General features: G+C 40.3%; 2 protein-coding genes across 2 annotated transcripts in view; one reads left to right on the top strand and one right to left on the bottom strand.

Annotated features, from left to right (window-relative positions):
• The window catches only part of LOC135462192 (fringe glycosyltransferase-like), a 44,691-nt gene extending 37,281 nt beyond the window's left edge, over positions 1–7,410 (bottom strand). Inside the window, exon 1 of the mRNA XM_064739589.1 lies at positions 6,868–7,410. Coding sequence (XP_064595659.1) covers positions 6,868–7,320 — 453 coding nt within the window. The 5' untranslated portion in view covers positions 7,321–7,410. The remainder of the gene's footprint in view (positions 1–6,867) is intronic.
• A 384-nt stretch (positions 7,411–7,794) lies between these two features.
• LOC135478962 (syntaxin-8-like) overlaps positions 7,795–20,009 on the top strand; it is a 39,620-nt gene continuing 27,405 nt past the window's right edge. The window contains exons 1-7 of the mRNA XM_064758663.1: positions 7,795–7,813; positions 11,970–12,069; positions 13,693–13,787; positions 15,092–15,193; positions 17,098–17,228; positions 17,800–17,892; positions 18,888–18,989. Of these exons, the coding sequence (XP_064614733.1) occupies positions 7,797–7,813; positions 11,970–12,069; positions 13,693–13,787; positions 15,092–15,193; positions 17,098–17,228; positions 17,800–17,892; positions 18,888–18,989 (640 nt within the window). The 5' untranslated portion in view covers positions 7,795–7,796. The remainder of the gene's footprint in view (positions 7,814–11,969; positions 12,070–13,692; positions 13,788–15,091; positions 15,194–17,097; positions 17,229–17,799; positions 17,893–18,887; positions 18,990–20,009) is intronic.

The following is a 20,009-nucleotide window of genomic DNA, read 5'->3' as shown; positions in this document are numbered from 1 at the left end:
TAACTGATAACAAATGATGCATTAACAAATAAAGGAAAGTACATGTAACTGATAACAAGAAGTACATGTAAATGATAATGAGAAGTACATGTAACTGATACAGGAAAGTACACGTGCTGAAACTGATAAAGAAGAGTAAATAATATATCCATTTACATAATGAACTATTAAGCAAAAGCAACATAAAAAAACACACATCTAAAAACAACCTGATAACTAATAAATGACAACACATGTCAACTCTATCAACAGCATCATGTCAACAGTCCACTGATGCCCACAAACTCCACTGATACCACAAACTCCACTGATGCCACAAACTCCACTGATGCCACAAACTCCACTGATACCACAAACTCCACTGATGCCACAAACTCCACTGATGCCACAAACTCCACTGATGCCACAAACTCCATTGATACCACAAACTCCATTGATACCACAAACTCCAGTGATGCCACAAACTCCACTGATGCTACAAACTCCACTGATGCCACAAACTCCACTGATGCCACAAACTTCACTGATGCCACAAACTCCACTGATGCCACAAACTCCAGTGATGCCACAAACTCCACTGATGCCACAAACTTCACTGATGCCACAAACTCCACTGATACCACAAACTCCATTTATGCCACAAACTCCACTGATGCCACAAACTCCACTGATACCACAAACTCCATTGATCCCACAAACTCCACTGATGCCACAAACTTCACTGATGCCACAAACTCCACTGATACCACAAACTCCATTGATCCCACAAACTCCACTGATGCCACAAACTCCACTGATGCCACAAACTCCATTGATACCACAAACTCCAGTGATACCACAAACTCCACTGATACCACAAACTCCACTGATACCACAAACTCCATTTATACCACAAACTCCATTTATACCACAAACTCCACTGATACCACAAACTCCATTTATACCACAAACTCCACTGATACCACAAACTCCACTGATACCACAAACTCCATTGATACCACAAACTCCACTGATGCCACAAACTCCACTGATGCCACAAACTCCACAGATCCCACAAACTCCACTGATGCCACAAACTCCACTGATGCCACAAACTTCATTGATGCCACAAACTCCAATGGTGCAACAAACTCCACTGATGCCACAAACTCCACTGATGCCACAAACTCCACTGATGCCACAAACTCCATTGATACCACAAACTCCACTGATGCCACAAACTCCACTGATACCACAAACTCCACTGATGCCACAAACTCCAGTGATGCCACAAACTTCATTGATGCCACAAACTCCATTGATGCCACAAACTCCATTGATGCCACAATCTCCACTGATGCCACAAACTCCATTGATGCCACAAACTTCATTGATGCCACAAACTCCACTGATACCACAAACTTCATTGATGCCACAAACTCCAGTGATGCCACAAACTCCACTGATGCCACAAACTCCATTGATGCCACAAACTTCATTGATGCCACAAACTCCACTGATACCACAAACTCCATTGATGCCACAAACTCCACTGATGCCACAAACTCCACTGATGCCACAAACTCCACTGATACCACAAACTCCATTGATACCACAAACTCCAGTGATACCACAAACTGATCTTTATGTAAAACTGATCTGGGGACAAATAATGCACTTATAAATAATGACTTATTGCCACAAAACTATGATCAGTTATGATCCAGATGCAGAGATGGATGATTATGACAAGGTTGGAGAATTAGGAGTCAAAGTAACTGAGAGCCAAACCAGAACAGCTCTAGCAAGTTTTACACTTTATATCTTTGGCTCAGTTTTTGAAACTGATCATCATACCAAGCTATATTAAAGTGTTTAGATATGACAGGCGAAATCCACAGCCAACTGAGACAGAGTTAGTTCTCAGCCTACATTTTATTGAGGCCAACTATTAATGTGAACTGGGATCTCAAACATCAAAGTATATAACTGATATACAATGAAATGTATTTATTTATTTATTTATTTGATTGGTGTTTTACGCCGTAGTCGAGAATATTTCACTTATTCGACGGCAGCCAGCATTATGGTGGGTGGAAAACGGACAGAGCCCGGGGGAAATCCACGACCATCGGCAGGTTGCTGTCAGACCTTACCACTTATGGCCGGAGAGGAAGTCAGCATGACAATGAAATATAGGTCCACAGAACATGTACATTCAAACTTATACTACCATCAGTGAAATAAATCTTCACAGAAGAATAAATAAGAATGAATATTTTCCAATGATTTTTACTATATATATGTTAGATAGAATGTCTTCTCCAATTATAGAACAACTAGACAACATTACAAAATGTAGATCTGATGTGTAGGACGACATTACAAATTGCAGATCTAATGTGTAGGACGACATTACAAATTGCAGATCTGATGTGTAAGACGACATTACAAATTGCACATCTGATGTGTCTGACATTATTATAAAATGTTGATCTGAGGAGGAGGATGACATTACTAAATGTGGGCCTGATGTGTTGGACAACAATACAAAATACAGATCTGATGTGTAGGACGACATTACAAATTGCAGATCTGATGTGTAGGATGAAATTACAAATTGCAGATCTGATGTATCTGACATTATTATAAAATGTTGATCTGAGGTGGAGGACGACATTACAAAATGTGGGTCTGATGTGTTGGACAACATTACAAAATGTGGATCTGTTGTGTAGGATGACATTATAAAATGTAGATCTGAGGTGGAGGACAACATTACAAAATTTAGATCTGAGGTGAAGGACAATATTACAAAATGTAGATCTTATAAAATGTAGATCTGAGGTGGAGGACAACATTACAAAATGTAGATCTGATGTGGAGGACAACATTCCACAATGTAGATCTGAGGTGGAGGACAACATTACAAAATGTGGATCTAATGTGTAGGATGACATTATAAAATGTAGATCTGATGTGGAGGACAACATTACAAAACGTAGATCTGATGTGTAGCACAAAATTACAAAGTGTGGATCTGATGTGTCAGCCGTATAGGGTATCAAAGTGATTTTACCTCAGACCAGAGATTACAAAGGTGATATTACTGAGCCAGGGATAATGAATGGCACATGTACATTATCTAATAGATGTACACAGTATCAAGGCGATATTAAGGGACCAGGGATTACGAATGGCACATTATCTAACAGATGACTTTGCGCACAGCTGTTTTGGGGAGACAAGTCTAGGACCTTCATCTGATAAAGCCTGGATACTTCCCTCTGTGACAGATGCTCTATCTAAGTCCCTCTGAAGTTTAGGCACACACCACTAACTGTAAAGAGTGCTAGAGATAGGGATTTGAAATAACAGACCACAGGGATCCTGCGAGATGCAAAATGTCCTCCATCCCTCAGAGATAAACCAGGCAGCTATACAAATCACATCATACGGGTGGAGTGGGGCGGGGTGGAGTGGGGTGGGGCGGTGTGGGGTGGGGTGGAGTGGGGTGGGGCAGTGTGCAGTAGATGCAGAAAATGCAGATCCATTTGGTAAATACACTCACTATACGGTCAAACTTCAACCTCTCTATTCAGCTACCTGAGGTTCACAACCCTTCAGCTTTTCCCTCTACACACCAGGTGTACGTGGGGTGTGTACATTTTACACACATGGTTAAAAGACTTGCTCCCATTCCCAGAAGTAGCAAAAGGTTGAAATTAAAAACATTCCAAAAATACATTTGTTTAGAGAACTTGAGGTGTTTCAATAAACTACATTGCCAGGTTGGTCATGTGATGATCAGCATGTTCAACAGTGTAACGGCGTACGAGAAAAAAAGCTGTAAAAGATTCCAGTTTTCCCAGAAATGACCACCTAACTGGTAAGTCAAGCACATGTACTGTACCTTAATTACACACAAAGACAGATATATATGTATACATATAAGTCCACCCCTGCGCTCTACCCGGTTTCCTTCCACTATAATACTGGCCGCTGTCATATTACTGAAATATTCTTGAGTACCGTGTAAAACCCCAATCAACTCAACAAATAAATTTTAGTCCATACATGTAGTGTAGATCTATTTTAGTCATATGAGAAACAAACAGTAATCATGTAAAAAACTACATGTAGTTGTTTTATCTAACCGTGCAGTTTTCATTTGTGTACAGAAACTAATATGCAGACTTCTCTTAGGCTGTACAAATCTAAAGCAACTCACAAATATACATGAAGTATACACAACAATACTACATGTATATACCTAACACACGAATAGTGTAGCTAATCAGTGTGACACAAGGAATACTAAAACACGTAACACACGAGTAGGGTAGCTAATCAGCGTAACACAAACAATACTAAAACACGTAACACACGAGTAGTGTAGCTAATCAATGGAACACAAACAATACTAAATATGTAACACACGCGTAGTGTAGCTAATCAATGGACCACAAGGAATACTAAATAGGTAACACATGAGTAGTGTAGCTAATCAATGGAACACAAACAATACTAAATATGTAACACACGAATAGTGTAGCTAATCAATGGAACACAAGGCATACTAAATAGGTAACACACGAGTAGTGTAGCTAATCAGTGTGACACAAGGAATACTAAATATGTAACACAAGAGTAGTGTAGCTAATCAATGGAACACAAGGAATACTAAACACATAACACACGAATAGTGTAGCTAATCAGTGTGACACAAGGAATACTAAACACGTAACACACGAGTAGTGTAGCTAATCAGCATAACACAAACAATACTAAATAGGTAACACACGAGTAGTGTAGCTAATCAATGGAACACAAGGAATACTAAACACATAACACACGAATAGTGTAGCTAATCAGTGTGACACTAGGAATACTAAATAGGTAAAAAACGAGTAGTGTAGCTAATCAATGGAACACAAGGAATACTAAGCACGTAACACACGAGTAGGGTAGCTAATCAGCGTAACACAAACAATACTAAACACGTAACACACGAGTAGTGTAGGTAACCAATGGAACACAAACAATACTAAATATGTAACACACGAGTAGTGTAGCTAATCAGTGGAACACAAGGAATACTAAATAGGTAACATACGTGTAGGGTAGCTAATCAATGGAACACAAGGAATACTAAATAGGTAACACATGAGTAGGGTACCTAATTAATGGAACACAAGGAATACTAAACACATAACACATGAGTAGTGTAGCTAATCAGTGTGACACTAGGAATACTAAATAGGTAAAAAACGAATAGTGTAGCTAATCAATGGAACACAAGGAATACTAAACACATAACACACGAGTAGTGTAGCTAATCAATGGAGCACAAGGAATACTAAATACAATGTATATTAATAGTAGTACAAATATGACATCACTGAACAAGTTAAATTTGAAATAGCAGTGCATATTATACATGTATATATACATATACCTATAAATAGTGTAATAGATGTACTTGTTGCTACCTTAATATGTGGTACTGCATTTCTTCAACCATTTCGCATGTTTGCAAAGTGTAAATTCAAGCATATTCTGAAGGCTTACATTTGTGAAAACTGACAAAATTATACTTTTTGTGAAGTCCTGAAACTGACTAATTCAATCAATGTGGTTTTGTCTCCAAGATCAGAATACAAATGTGCATGAACTGTCCTGGAAGTTGTTCTTTCACATGTGAAAAGGTTGAGGTATTAAAGTACAATGTTAAGACTGCAGGTAGAATATGCATACTGATAATGTGGTCCAAGAACATAATTGTTTTTAATGGTTTTGATACCAGTAACATGTCAGTGAATTACTTAACATTATCACCTGCCCATTATTACCGTCTATGCAGACCTGTGACTTTTTACTGCAGTTTTATTCTCCTGTGCTGTTTTATTTACTCAAGACTCAGCACCAAAAAACATGAGATATACACCGGTGTACTACTGTGTACTACACAGGTTTATAATGAAGACTAACATAACTATATTGCAGATATTGAGCAAAGTTAGACGGAGGAAGCTAAAGATGAGAAATATTGATGTTAGCATCATTCTGTCAGCTCAGCACTAATGCTAGCTGTCATACACAAGTCCCATCCGTCTGTCCACAAGTCTCACATTGATTAGCTCTGGAGTATACCGGCCCTACGTAGGCGAATCAATCAGTCTGCTGTGTTCAAGGTAAACTAATCCACAAGTGAACAGATTGCCGAGCCACAGGTAAACACTAACTTGTCAGACAAACAGATCTATACTGCACTCCAGGCAGCTGCTTCAGTCGGCACATTTACGGATCATACATGTCGTGCTAGCTTTGGCACTGTAATGGATGTTTGCCTGCTGTAACTCGGTACAACCTAACCACTACAGAGTTATATGTTTAACAAAATGTATAATGCAAACTTCTCACTGCTGTTAGTTGAGATAGTGTTAACATGTCTGGGTTAGATGAAGACTTTGCCATTTGCAATTCTATATAAAGTGTTTTTAAAATATGGCTAAAAATTTTCTAGAAGAAAGGAAAAGGGCTGGTAAAATGTACAGCATCAGTGGCCATGTATATGCATTATTTACATATATATATATATATATATATATATATATATACACAAGTATGTGCATAAGATTACAGAAGTTTTCCAACATGAGTTCAATAATAACGCTGTTACTTCATAATATGCCAGTTATTCCCCGTGCTGTGGGATCAATATGCTAGTCAAACGGGAGATTCTCTATTCTCTAGGCCTATACAGTAAACTGGTCTTACTGAATCAGTAACTAATAAGCCACTTTACTGTGCATACTGGTAGTTTAGTTCATATACTAGACATTTTAAAATTTCCATTGCAACTGTCATCAAATATATTATATTTACCTGTTCACGTGCCAACTGTACCCAGGTGTCCAGCAATATTTTCACCCTGCTCTGATGATATTTCTGAGTAGTTTTGACACTGATGTAAACATCACCCAAGTTCGTGAGTCGGTGCTTTTTGCCTTTGGATTTCGACTGATCGACATTGTGGTCGGAAACTTTGACATTTGTCAGACTACGGGAAGCATTTGCTCTTTGGTGACTATCGTCCAAACCTCCCTTGGCACTTCTTGGTCTTCGGCCGGGGACTGCATTAAAAGTTTTAACAAGATCCAGGGCGTCCGGAGGCTCCTGTACGAACTGCGCCCGCCGGCCATGGCGGTAACTCCCGTCAAACTCTGGCCCTCCCACCTCCGTACCGCCTTGCTGGCTAACTTGGTACAAAATGTTCAAACATACCAGAGAGCAAAAAACAGCAGTCCCTTGAACCGCCTTTCGAACGGTGAGCCGCATCACTACAGCTCCAACCCATTCGATTTCTCATTTGGACTCAAATTCCGTCGCACACGAGCAGGCATTTCTTCCTTCACAACCGTCGACTTGGGTTGCGGAGTTGTGAAGTGTGAGAGTGTTGAAGTAGGTTTGCGGGTACCACGCTTGAACATCACTGAGGGGTTCTAGAGGCGCAGGCAAACTCACCTTATCTGTTGGAATGTCGGGTGGTTTTTATAATACAAATGGTTAACAACATAAATTTTGAATCAAGCTTCACTCTTACGCCTAAAAATAAAATATGATCCTAAAAAAAACATTTCGTAACCGAGAATTTACAATAAAGTCCTATGGCTGTATTTTATCCTGTTTACGAGAAAATAATAGTGATCTCCCCGATGGAGCCTCTAACATTTACGTTAAAGGTCATGAAATCACGTGTAGCGGGTCACCAGGCACGCGTAGAAGTCTGTTGACTGTCACTTCCGCATCACAAGATGGCAGGAGATGCCTGGTGAGTGGCTTCAGGTGGAAGTAAAACTTCTGTTTTATGTCGGTCTGTGTAATTATCAGCGTAATTTTTGAGTCTTATTTGAGTTGAAAATGTCAGATAGGGAAAATGTGGTTTCTTTTTTATGTGAAGCATACAACAGTACTTAAGTTCACAGTCCTTTCGTGTTTGGATTCGTCGTGCACCCAGGTGGCTACATCAACTCCTTTCTTTATATTGGGCTGGCTATAAATGCGGTCGCTGTGGGTTCATATCCAGCTCATGCTGGCTTCCTCTCCGGCTTTACGTGGGAAGGGCCCTCAGCAACCTGCGGATGGTCTTGGGTTTCCCACGGGCGCTGCCCGGTTTCCACCCACCATAATGCTGGCCGCCGTCGTATAAGTGAAATATCCTTGAGTACGGCGTAAAACTCCAATCAAAGAAATAAATAAATTATATTTGGCTGGCAGAGTGTTGTAGCCACAGGGGCAACCAATGATAAACCATGCACCGATTTACGCCATATCCGGTTAGTCCTTTCTAAACAATGGCTCCAGTCCAAAAGTGATGTCAACTTTGGCTCTTACCTCTCAGCTCGCCCGCACATGCAACATCTCACATATGTTCCATTGGGTAAGGACACACGAGACCCTAATTCACCTCACTGTTATCGCTAAAATAGCAGCCATTTTGCCTTCGCCACAGTTATAAGTCTTGAAAAAGTTATCATTCATAGATGGGGCATGAGGGTTAAACCTGAAAAGACAAGCCTAAGGGCCGCCGTGTATAGAAATGGTCTGCCTTGTTGTGAATATGGGGCTGGTGTGCCCTACCGAATGGTATATATCTGGTATGGAATGTTGCATGTGCAGGTGAGCTGAGAGGTAAGAGCCAAGGTTGACACCACTTTTGGACTGCCACCGTTCTTTGGAAAGGGCTCATCGGACATGGCGTGAATCGGTGTAAGGTTTAATACTAGTTTCCCCTTTGGCTACGATACTCTGCCAGCCCAATATAAAGGGAGGAGTTGAAGCACACAGTAGGGGCTAGATTTGGTGCATATCGCTTGTCACATTCACAGTAACTGTTGCATACGTCAAGTGTCGTTAACCAAGAAATCAGCTGTAAACTTTATTATATTAGGTAAGGTTTAGTTCACACCTGAGAAGCTATCCACAGTAAAATATGTATATGGGAACAGAAATGTCCATTGACTTATTTGGCGGTTCGAAAATACAAGAAAATGTGTCATCGGCAAAAGCCGAGTTACATTTGTGGCCTTCTGGACAGTTTTTAACCAGTTAAAACGGGGACACATCATGCATGCTTACTTTGAGTGTAAAGTGTCAACTCCAAGTTCTGCGCACAACAAAGATATAGTAAGGTCATATTTGTGCGTCTAGGTGGGCGTTTTAATCACATCTATGTAGGATTTTGTAAGTAATGGACAGCTATACTTATTGAGCTACCAGGAACATTTTTTTATTTTTTCACTATTGTGCAGTGTTCATAGTGCGATAAAATTATATTTGGTAGGCAACATTAGTTTATGCCATTTACCTGGTGTTGATTGAGCCACGCAGTTCAATTTTTTTTTTGTTAATGAAGATTGAAATTTGAGAAAACTGTCTTTTTGAAATACATGGGCCTTTTTTCAGAAATATCCAAAATTAGTGATGTTTGAGTTCCATAAACTCACATGTCCGCTTACAATATAATCAGGGAAATACTTAAAGGATGTGCACTTGTGGCAGTTTACGGCCCCATGAGCAGTTTCTTAACAAGTTTGATTTTTGTAAACACTACATTCCTATATTTGTCATAAAGCACTGCTGGTCGACATAGGTGCACATGCACATTCCCCACTGATTTTAAAAATATAACTCACTGAAGAGGATTACCTGCGTGAATACACACCTGTGCTGAACGTTTATTAGTTTGTCTATGTAACCCATGAACCAGTGCTTATGGAGACATTTGCAAGGGCAGCATTGTATAGTGTACCACTTGTGGCAGGTGTTAATAAACTTTGGTGCATTGAAATGGAATATGGGCAAATTCAACTTCCATCCGACGGGAATATCGTCCTTGTTTAAACCTTAACAGTTATAATACATATATTGGTGGCATGTTATGAGTATTTAAAAATGGCTCGTTATGGTCAAATCTAAGAAATGGAAATTTGAATTGATGACATCAAGTCGAGTTTTCTCTGCAGCAAATCAGAAATTGTTGTCTTTATAAGATATACAAACCATGCATGTGCAGTCATTACTATTCAACTACCGGTAGCATGTTTTTGTTTATGATGTTATTTACTTTTAAAGATGATATTTCCAAGGAATTTGGTGAAGTGGTTTGACACCCATTCTGTTGTTCTGTATTCGTTATTTGCCGCCTGAACGGGGCTCTGTTGTGAGCAAGCAATGCAAGACTTGGTACATTCAGAGTACTTTTACCCCAGGTGTGAAAAGCAGCTATAGAGGGCTATATAAGCAGCTCGAGAGGGCATGCGCGAACACCTGCCCCTATTAAAACAAAGTCGGAATCCTACTGTGTCATTATCGTACATTGAACACTTTGAAGAGCCTGAGTTGTTCCTCCTCCTATATATACCTCCATGAGTAAAACCTACTGTCTTTATAGTCTGAGACTGCACTGATGTTAGGATTGACAAAATTTTGTTTGCCCACGTCGGTCCCAAACCGTCAGAGTGCGATCCATTTAAAAACCTGATGCAGTTACCTCCCTTGTGAACTATGTTGAGACTTTTGCTTTTAGTATCACCAAGGAATCTCGGGGTCCATGTGGACTAGGTCAGCAGATCGCTGTGCTTGTGATAAATCCATGGATGAAAAGATAAGGAACCTAAGTGTGTGCAAAATTTAGGCCATGGAGACATATTTGATAAGTAATTTTTGTCTCAAATGCTGTGACAACCTCCCACAGCAACTGCATCTTGTTTTTAAATGGAGTATGTTCTGACATTGGTTTGAGGCCGATGTGGCTGAACAAGTTTTTGCCAAAACTAGCATGGACTACTACACTGTTTGCACTCTTGGTACTAGAGAAGTATGATTATGTGCTATGCTTTCACCTGGAGGAAGGCAAGATCGCAGTGAAAAGCTTGGAGTGCTCCATCAAAGTTATGCCTTGAACGTTCCTGCTTGTGTTCTTAGTGAAATTCACATTGTTTGGTCATTGACCTACCTTGTTAGAAAGAAACTCGAAGATAAACATCACAACACTGGCTTGACGTTTTGTTGCCCTCCACTGCCATGTTTGGTTTCGCTTTGACTTCGGTATGTTTAGTCTAGAAAGACGTTGAATTCCACCCCATCACCCACCCACCCACCCTTCCGCACCAAATGTCTATTTTTACTCCAGTTACTTTTGGCTGGTGAAATCCACCTTGTGACATTTCCCCTTTCCATCGCCACATGCAATTTTGTTATGGTAATTCAATTCTGAGGATAAACAGTTTCAGAATTGTTTGGGCTCATCTCTGATTGTAGGTTTAGAGCCATGAAAATGGCATAGCCAAATATTCCTCAAGCTACTGTCAGTGTACTTGGACTAATGTCAGCTAGGTTTCCTCTTGACATAACGAATTGGACAGAAGTGTTCTCCATGGCCTGGTAGTAAACAGAGTGCCCTTGATTGCTGAGAGTATGACCTGTGGAAACTCTGAAAGGAAAGGGAGCAGGTGGACACCCTTCAGCAATTAAGTGCAACAAAAGTTGGAAATCACAGGCTTGAAAGACCTTCGCTTGGTACCACAACAGTTTGGGGACCCATCACAACTCGGTTTCTCTAAGGGCTTTGTGAAGAAATGTATAAGTATAAATTGCTGTTGTAAATCTTGTTGATCTTAATGGCTTTGCATACGGAAACTGTAACACGATTATTTTTGGGTGATAAGTGACCACAATCATAGACACAGTCACACACAGGTATGGAGAGAAAGAGCCCAGATATGTCACATTTACTGTAAGGAACAACATCAAGAAATAAAGCTTGTCATTGTCCTCACAACAACAGGAATAGTGTGGAGAGTGATGTTGAACAACAAATACAAAGTATTAAAAAAAAACACGCAAAAAAAAACAGTGCTTTCAAAAATGTAGACTGATTATTTCATTTCATCATTGGCTCTGATTCCCTTACTTCTGGTTTGCAGGTTGAACGAGCATGATGCGGGAGCACGACTGGCCCAGGACATTATGGAAAAGATCAATGAAAGGAACAAGCAAAATAAAAACAGCACAAGTTACAGTAAAGTGAGTGCTGTCTTTGATGTGTATGTTTAAGGGTTTGTTGTGTAACCTGATCTCGCTCACCCTTGTTTCATACAGTGTTAAATCGCATTCTCTGTTTTGGTACGAAACAAGGGTCAGTGGTATTGGATTACACAACAAACACCTAGACGAAGGTGTTAAAGTCTATTCTACCCCCCAAAAAGTAGAAAATGAAGCAAAAATGGCATATTTCATGCTGCCATTCTCTTTTACTCTCTCTGCAAACCAATTTTAGACCAATCTACCAGCCCGATTGCAGTTGACTTAGATATCTCAAGGCTACATATGTGTGACGTCGTGTCTCATAGTTGCGTGACATAGGAATGTAAAAGTATACTGTATATGTGTTATGACATCATACCGCTGTTCAGATTGGAACATCGTGAAACAAATTTTCTTTTTCCACATCATGGTGTGTGAGTGTAAAATAACAAAAACATACAAAACAAAAGTGATATCTATATACTGTTCAAAATAAGAGATTTGTCACTGATGGAATTTTCGATAGTTTGCCTTTATATCAATTATAAAAGTAAAAGTAACACATAAACTCAAGTTCTTTTAATTGTAGAAATATTGTCTTCAAATAATGTTATATTAAACTTACCACCTGGTGTGTTGTATGACACACTTGATGTTGTTTGAAAGGTCACCTCTATTTAATATGACCGGCCTCAATAGCCGACAGTAGGTAGTGCTTTGGGAGCCGTAGATCCAGGGTCGAGTCACACCTAAGACCTTTAAAGAGGATGTTGTAACTTCCTCGCTTGGCGTTCAGCATGAAGGAGACAGTGCAATGACTGGTTGACCGGTATCAGTATAATGACTTGAGTGGGGTGTCTTACTTGCCTTCGGTAACAGGTCTCAGTGAAGCAGCACTAGATAAAAGAGTGGTGGAAATCCATCCTGCAACAAGGAGGCACATTACATGCACTCTAAGGATTCCTTTGTCGTCATATGACTGAAAAATTGTTTAGTGCGATGTTAAACCCCAAGCACTCACTCACTCTATAATATGTATATTTGCGCATGGCACACAGCCAACAGTGGGGTAGAATTATTTGTAAACACCATCATGGCCATATTAACCTGATATGGTTGTGGGTTTCCTCCAGACTCGGCCTGCTGTCCTCCTACCATAATGGCGGCCACAGTTATATAAGTGAAATATTCTTGAGTACTGTGTAAAACATCAATTAAATTAATAAATCATGGCTGTGTTGGGTTTCTGAAGAAGTGATTTGCACAGGACTACTGAAAACTTTGAAATGAAACATAAAATAATGTTGGTATTGTTGTCTGTCAGTATAGGATCCTTGATAGTTCAGATGGTTAAAATGCTGGTTGACTTGGACTGTGTGGAGCTTTAGTAATAGGGTTACCTGTTCAAATCCAGCTCTGGCAGCTTTTCGTTGTGGCTTTATGTCAGGATTTTTGTCAGGTGCCTGACAGTTTTTACATCTTTTCATGTGGCATTTAGTTGAATTTGCTTCTTGGTTTACTGGTAATCTACATTAATTTAGATGTGAATCATTTATATTTGTGTGATTGGCTACATGTCAAAAGGCCTATGTTAAGGTTAATATGCCGTCTGTTTCTTTGCAGCTTAATGCCCAGATACGATCTTCTATGAAACAGTTCTCGTCTAAGCTAAACAAACTGCGGGATGATTTAATGAAGCTCTCAACATCTTACCACATGTATCCTTTGTAAAGTGATCGGCCCCAAATTGTGTCATTATTGTTTCTGGACTGTAGAAATGTATCTTGGAAAAAGTTTGATAAGACTGTATTGTTTTGTTCTGTTTTAGCTGAGACCAAACAGCTCTTTTAAAAGAAGTCATTCTTTTGGTTGGATTTTGACATCCCACCTGCAGGTCTGGTTCAGTGTTAGGGAGTTAGGTTGCGCACCAGGAGTTGTCTCCCATAGCCTGTCATTATCTCCCTTGTTAGTGTGCTACAGCTAATCATTAGCTGATGCACATTTTCTGTAACTAGTTCATGTGAACAGTGACCCACAGATCCAGGTTAGAAGGTACTTGATCTTATCCAAGGCTTTCTTACTTTGGTCTGCCCTCTCCTTGAGGGGAGCCCAGCACACATTCTTTGGTTGCACTCTTGATACTAACACAATATTATTATGTGCTATGCTTTGACCTGGAGGAAGGTAAGATTGCATTGGAACACTTCGAACGCTCCATCAAAGTTATACTCTGACTGTTCCTGCTTGTATTCTCAGTGAAACCCACACATATTGTTTGGTCGTTTGTCTACCTTGTTCTTTGGTCTGCACTCTCGATGAGAGGAGCCCAGCACAGATTCTTTGGTCTGCACTGTCCTTGAGGGGAGCTCAGCACAGATTCTTTGGGCTTACTATTAATAGGAATCCTTAAAAGAGAGGGAAGATGTCTTTTGACATTCAGGTTCAGAACTACTGCTGAATGTATCAAACTCTCAAGTGTAGACTTTAATTGCCTTTAATTTGAGCCCTTATTCAGTTGACATTTCTTGTCATTGTCCCTTTCAGGAGCTTTTTCACAAAAACAGTCCACGGACGAACCTAAGTACATCTACACAGAGAATTCACAAGACTGAAAATAGAATTTTTATTACAGCTATTACAACTTTTACATGCAAACTGTCGTATCTGCAATGTATCAACAGCTTCACAAACAAGGTTCCTAGGTCCCTACATCTGGCTCTTAGCTGACTTGAGCATAAACCTTGTAGAAATTTGCCAGCTTCGGTTGGTGGCCTGTCTTGAACTGTGTGTTCTGTCTGTCTCGACATCATGTTGACCATGGTCAAGCCTCATAACATAGCCCAAAGTGTGAGAAAGCCTAACACTGATTGGCTAACACTAACAGGCAAAGACACATTTTCATTGGTTAAGGTGTAAACAGTTTACCGGTGCCTTGTCATTGTGAATATGGCATATTCCTGAATTGGGCACACATTGTTAGATTCAGGAACACACCTAAGCTAGCCTTAACATGTATGATCAGCACTCAGAGAGAAGTAGACAGGAGACAGATTATGATGGATAACCTGAAAACCAAGGAGAAGCAGATGGAGGCAGCATTCAGGCATGATAACAGCGATACCAGGTCAGTCTCCACAAAGTGAAAATAGCAACTAATGAGACCGACATCTGAAACAATCAGTACATGGACCTTTTACTTTATTTTTTCTAAGAAAGAGTCCAGAGAAGTATTCAAGTAATTTTTCTTGAGATTTGTCATATGTCATAATGTAGTATGGATAATAAGAAATTCCGGATCTCATTGCTTAACATGCTACTAATCGTATCTGCAATTTAACAACAGTTCGACATGCTACCTGTCATATCTGCAGTGTAGCAACAGCTTCACATGCTACCAGTCATGTCTGCAATGTAACAACAGTTCGACATGCTACCAGTCATATCTGCAGTGTAACAACAGCTTCACATGCTAGCAGTCATGTCTGCAATGTAACAACAGCTTCACGTGCTACCAGTCATATCTGCAGTGTAACAACAGCTTCACATGCTACCAGTCATATCTGCATTGTAACAACAGCTTCACATGCTACTAGTCATGTCTGCAATGTAACAACAGTTTCACATGCTAGCAGTCATATCTGCAATGTAACAACAGCTTCACATGCTACCAGTCATGTCTGCAATGTAACAACAGTTCGACATGCTACCAGTCATATCTGCAGTGTAACAACAGCTTCACATGCTAGCAGTCATGTCTGCAATGTAACAATAGCTTCACGTGCTACCAGTCATATCTGCAGTGTAACAACAGTTTCACATGCTACCAGCCATATCTGCATTGTAACAACAACTTCACATGCTACCAGCCATATCTGCATTGTAACAACAACTTCACATGCTACCAGTCATATCTGCAATGTAACAACAGCTTCACGTGCTACCAGTCATATCTGCAGTGTAACAACAGTTTCACATGCTACCAGTCATATCTGCATTATAACAACAGCTTCACATGCTACCAGTCATATCTGCAATGTAACAACAGTTTCACGTGCTACCAGTCATGTCTGCAATGTAACAGTAGCTTTACCGGTGCCTTGTAATTGTGAATATGGTGTATTCCTAAATTGTGCATATGTTGTTAGATTCAGGAAGTTAGCTAAGCCAGGGAGAGGTCTCCTTGGCCGAGGGGGTTGGCATGCCAGTGCGGCGCAATGACCCAGGAGCCTCCCACCAATGCGGTCTCCATGAGTTCAAGTCCAGCTCATGCTGGCTTCCTCTCCAGTCGTTTGAGTGAAGGTCTTCTAGCAACCTGCAGATAGCTGTGGGTTTTCCCTGGGCTATGAGAGGTTTCCTCCCACCATAATTTTGGTCGCTGTCATGTAAGTGAAATATTCTTGAGTACAGCATAAAAAAAAAAAACAATGAAATAAATAAATAAAGCCAGGGAATTGTACATCTACTGAGAGTATGTAATTGGTTTCTTAGTTGAATCATCAATTAAATGATTTCTTGCAATGATTTATAAATGTGAAAAGTGTGGATATAGCATCATGTGTTCAAAAAATTTTCCAGTTATTACATGTAGGTGAGAATGATAAAGAGACATACCGCCAAAAGAAATTCAGAATTTTTGAATTGGTTCAGCTAAATACAAAAATGAGTTACATTTGACTCGTAAATAAATCTCTCAGTTGAGAGAATTACAACGGGAAATGTGTCACTGGTGTAAAACTGTCCGCGAGATGAGATAGCATGCAAGTGAGAGTGTGAAGTTTACCACAATGCAACACTCGCCAATGGATTGCAGTTGGCAATATGTCTCTAATATTTTAACTGGAGATGGATCACATTCAAGGGAGTGTACTCTCACCACAAAGCCTTCAGAGTTAGTTCCCCTGAATGTGACCTAACACTGCCTGAGACATAAACAATCATTCAAGGAATGAAGTGCTTTGAGAATTGGTTTCCTGCTGCATTTCTACTTTCTCACTGGGCTGGTGAATGAGTTATTATTTGTGTTCTTAGGTACTCCCTGCTGGGTACAGGGACCTCACAATCTGGATACAATGCCTGGGGCATAGGGCAGGAAGAGCCGGAGGAATACAGGGGTGTCACCAGTCAGGACATAAGACAACAACAACAGTCCATCATCAGGGGTATGTAAACAGTGATTCTCACCTGTGCACAGTGTACTTGTCTGTTTGTCAGTAATTGTGTACAGCTTACAGATGTTCCAAATAAAACTGAAATACTTATTTATTTTTTTTTTTTTGATTGGTGTTTTACCCTGTACTCAAGAATATTTCACTTGTACGACGGTGGCCAGCATTATGGTGGGAAACCGGGCAGAGTCGATGGGGGGAACCCACGGCGATCCACAGGTTTCTGACAGACCTTCCCACATACGGCCGGAGAGGAAGCCAGCATGAGTTGAACTCAGAGTGACCGCATTGGTGAGAGGCTCGTGGGTCATTACGCTGCGCTAGTGCACTAATCAGCTGAAAACTGAGATAAGCAGAAGAGTTATTGTGGCTTGGTTCATATGTTTCTAGTTTTCCCAGGTCAAATAGTGTGCCAAAGTTTGCTGTGTTTAATGTGTAATGTACTAAATAGGTAAAGAAAGGAAATATCACATAGCAATAACAGGAAAACATCTATATGTAGCATTTATAATATTGTTTGAGCTGGTCAACCATTTTAGTGATTATTGTGTGTGTCTGTGAACAGAACAAGACCAGGGCTTGGATGTGTTATCAAATGCGATCGCCAGACAGAAACAGATGGCATTAGATATAGGAGATGAAGTGGATGCTCAGAATGGTGAGTAGTACTTTTTACTCACTTGATGGTGTTTTACACCATAAGAATACTTCACTTCCACAACAGCAGTCAGCATTGTGGTGGGAGGAAACAGAGTGAGTATTACTACAGCTGGTCATGGACAGCACATGGCTGACTTCGCTTCTGCATAGAGACTCTCTGTCTGGACCGAAACTTTTCACTTAATAATGTCAGAGAGACTCTGCTGGTGTTTTTTTATATTACATACTTACGGTATAAGTTTTCTTAAGCAAAACGTTAGAGATTATTGTGGTCAACTGAATTTCATACCTTTCTGCATGATCATATCATATCAAGTCTAAATCTCCCATGTATATGTATAAGCTTTTTCCACTAGTTTTCTGTGACTGTTTGTTCAGCTACTGTTGACAGTTTTTTTCAGCCACTGTTGACTGTTTGTTCAGCCACTGTTGACTGTCTGCTCAGCCACTGTTGACAGTTTTTTCAGCCACTGTTGACTGTTTGCTCAGCCACTGTTGACTGTCTGCTCAGCCACTGTTGACTGTTTGTTCAGCCACTGTTGACTGTTTGTTCAGCCACTCATGACTGTTCAGCCACTGTTGACAGTTTGTTCAGCCACTGTTGACAGTTTGCTCAGCCACTCATGACTGTTTGTTCAGCTACTGTTGACTGTTCAGCCACTGTTGACTGTTGTTGACAGTTTTTTCAGCCACTGTTGACAGTTTGCTCAGCCACTCATGACTGTTTGTTCAGCCACTGTTGACTGTTTGTTCAGCCACTGTTGACTGTTTGTTCAGCCACTCATGACTGTTTGTTCAGCCACTCATGACTTTTTGTTCAGTCACTCATGACTGTTTGTTCAGCCACTAATGACTGTTCAGCCACTGTTGACAGTTTGTTCATCCACTGTTGACAGTTTGCTCAGCCACTCATGACTGTTTGTTCAGCTACTGTTGACTGTTCAGCCACTGTTGACTGTTTGTTCAGCCACTGTTATGTTCTATTTGTGTCAGATTTACTAGACGATATTATCGACCACACGGACCAGACCGGTGAACGTCTGCTCAAAGAGACTCGACACATAGCCATCGTGGACAGGAAGTCAAACACATGCTGTAAGTCCTGCTCTTTTTCAAACTCTGATACATAAACTTGTAATAGGAGAGAAGTACATGTGTTCATTAACTGACACAGTGATCAATGTGGTCTTTATAACCTATAAAAATTGTGTAATTTTCAAAACTGCAAAATTTCGATCGCGGCTCCCAAATAAATGTGTTTTGCGTATCCAGCATGGTTAACACCACATCATCGCAGCATTTATTAAAACTCAATGAAAATAATACTTTGTCCCGTAAGCAACCTTATGGTCACAAGGTCATGCAGATGAATGTGAACATATTGATCAGTCCCATACAGTTTATGATCTGATCTCGTCTCACTCAGGGTCGAATAAATTTGTTGCATGAATCCGAAATTTAGGCCTACCATATCCATGAACCCGGCGTCTTTTGTCTTCCCATCTTCTGAATGTCAGTAGTAAAAAATAGCATACATATTCGGCGCTCACACACGCACGACAGTCATCAGTAGTTTCATCATTAATTTCTACTGGTGCGCCATGACCAATGTTCACTGCTGGTTTGAAAACTTACCTGACACTGAAACTGCAGCCACAACTGATTAATGGCTGCACGGCCACACGAGGATGATATTTTCAATAAATGTAGACTTTACATCACTGTTGTAGAGCCATACTTTAAGTCCAGTCATCATCATGTACTAGAGCTGTTCCTTTTGAAGAAGATGTGATTTTAAACCATAGCGTACGTTTCAACTTTGCCAGCATAACCCACGTCTCACTCGCGTGATGACAGGAGGTCGGTAGTTTCCTCCACCCATAAATCTGACCACTATCTGACTGCCGTCGAACAAGCGAAAAATTCCTGTGTATGGCATGAAGCAACAATGAAATATATACATTAAAAAAAGTTAAAACTTAATAGGCCTGAAGAACTCGTCAACTTTTGGAGCGCACAGTGTACACCCTACACCATGCAGATTTGTTGTCTGCTGCATTTTGGCTGTTTGAGTAGGTGAAAAACTGAAACTGAAAAATGCATGGAAGTTTATAT

The sequence above is a fragment of the Liolophura sinensis genome, chromosome 1, assembly GCF_032854445.1.
Source record: "Liolophura sinensis isolate JHLJ2023 chromosome 1, CUHK_Ljap_v2, whole genome shotgun sequence".
Taxonomy (NCBI): domain Eukaryota; kingdom Metazoa; phylum Mollusca; class Polyplacophora; order Chitonida; family Chitonidae; genus Liolophura; species Liolophura sinensis.
Note: the sequence above shows the minus strand (reverse complement) of the source record. Positions and strands in the feature narration are given on the sequence as shown.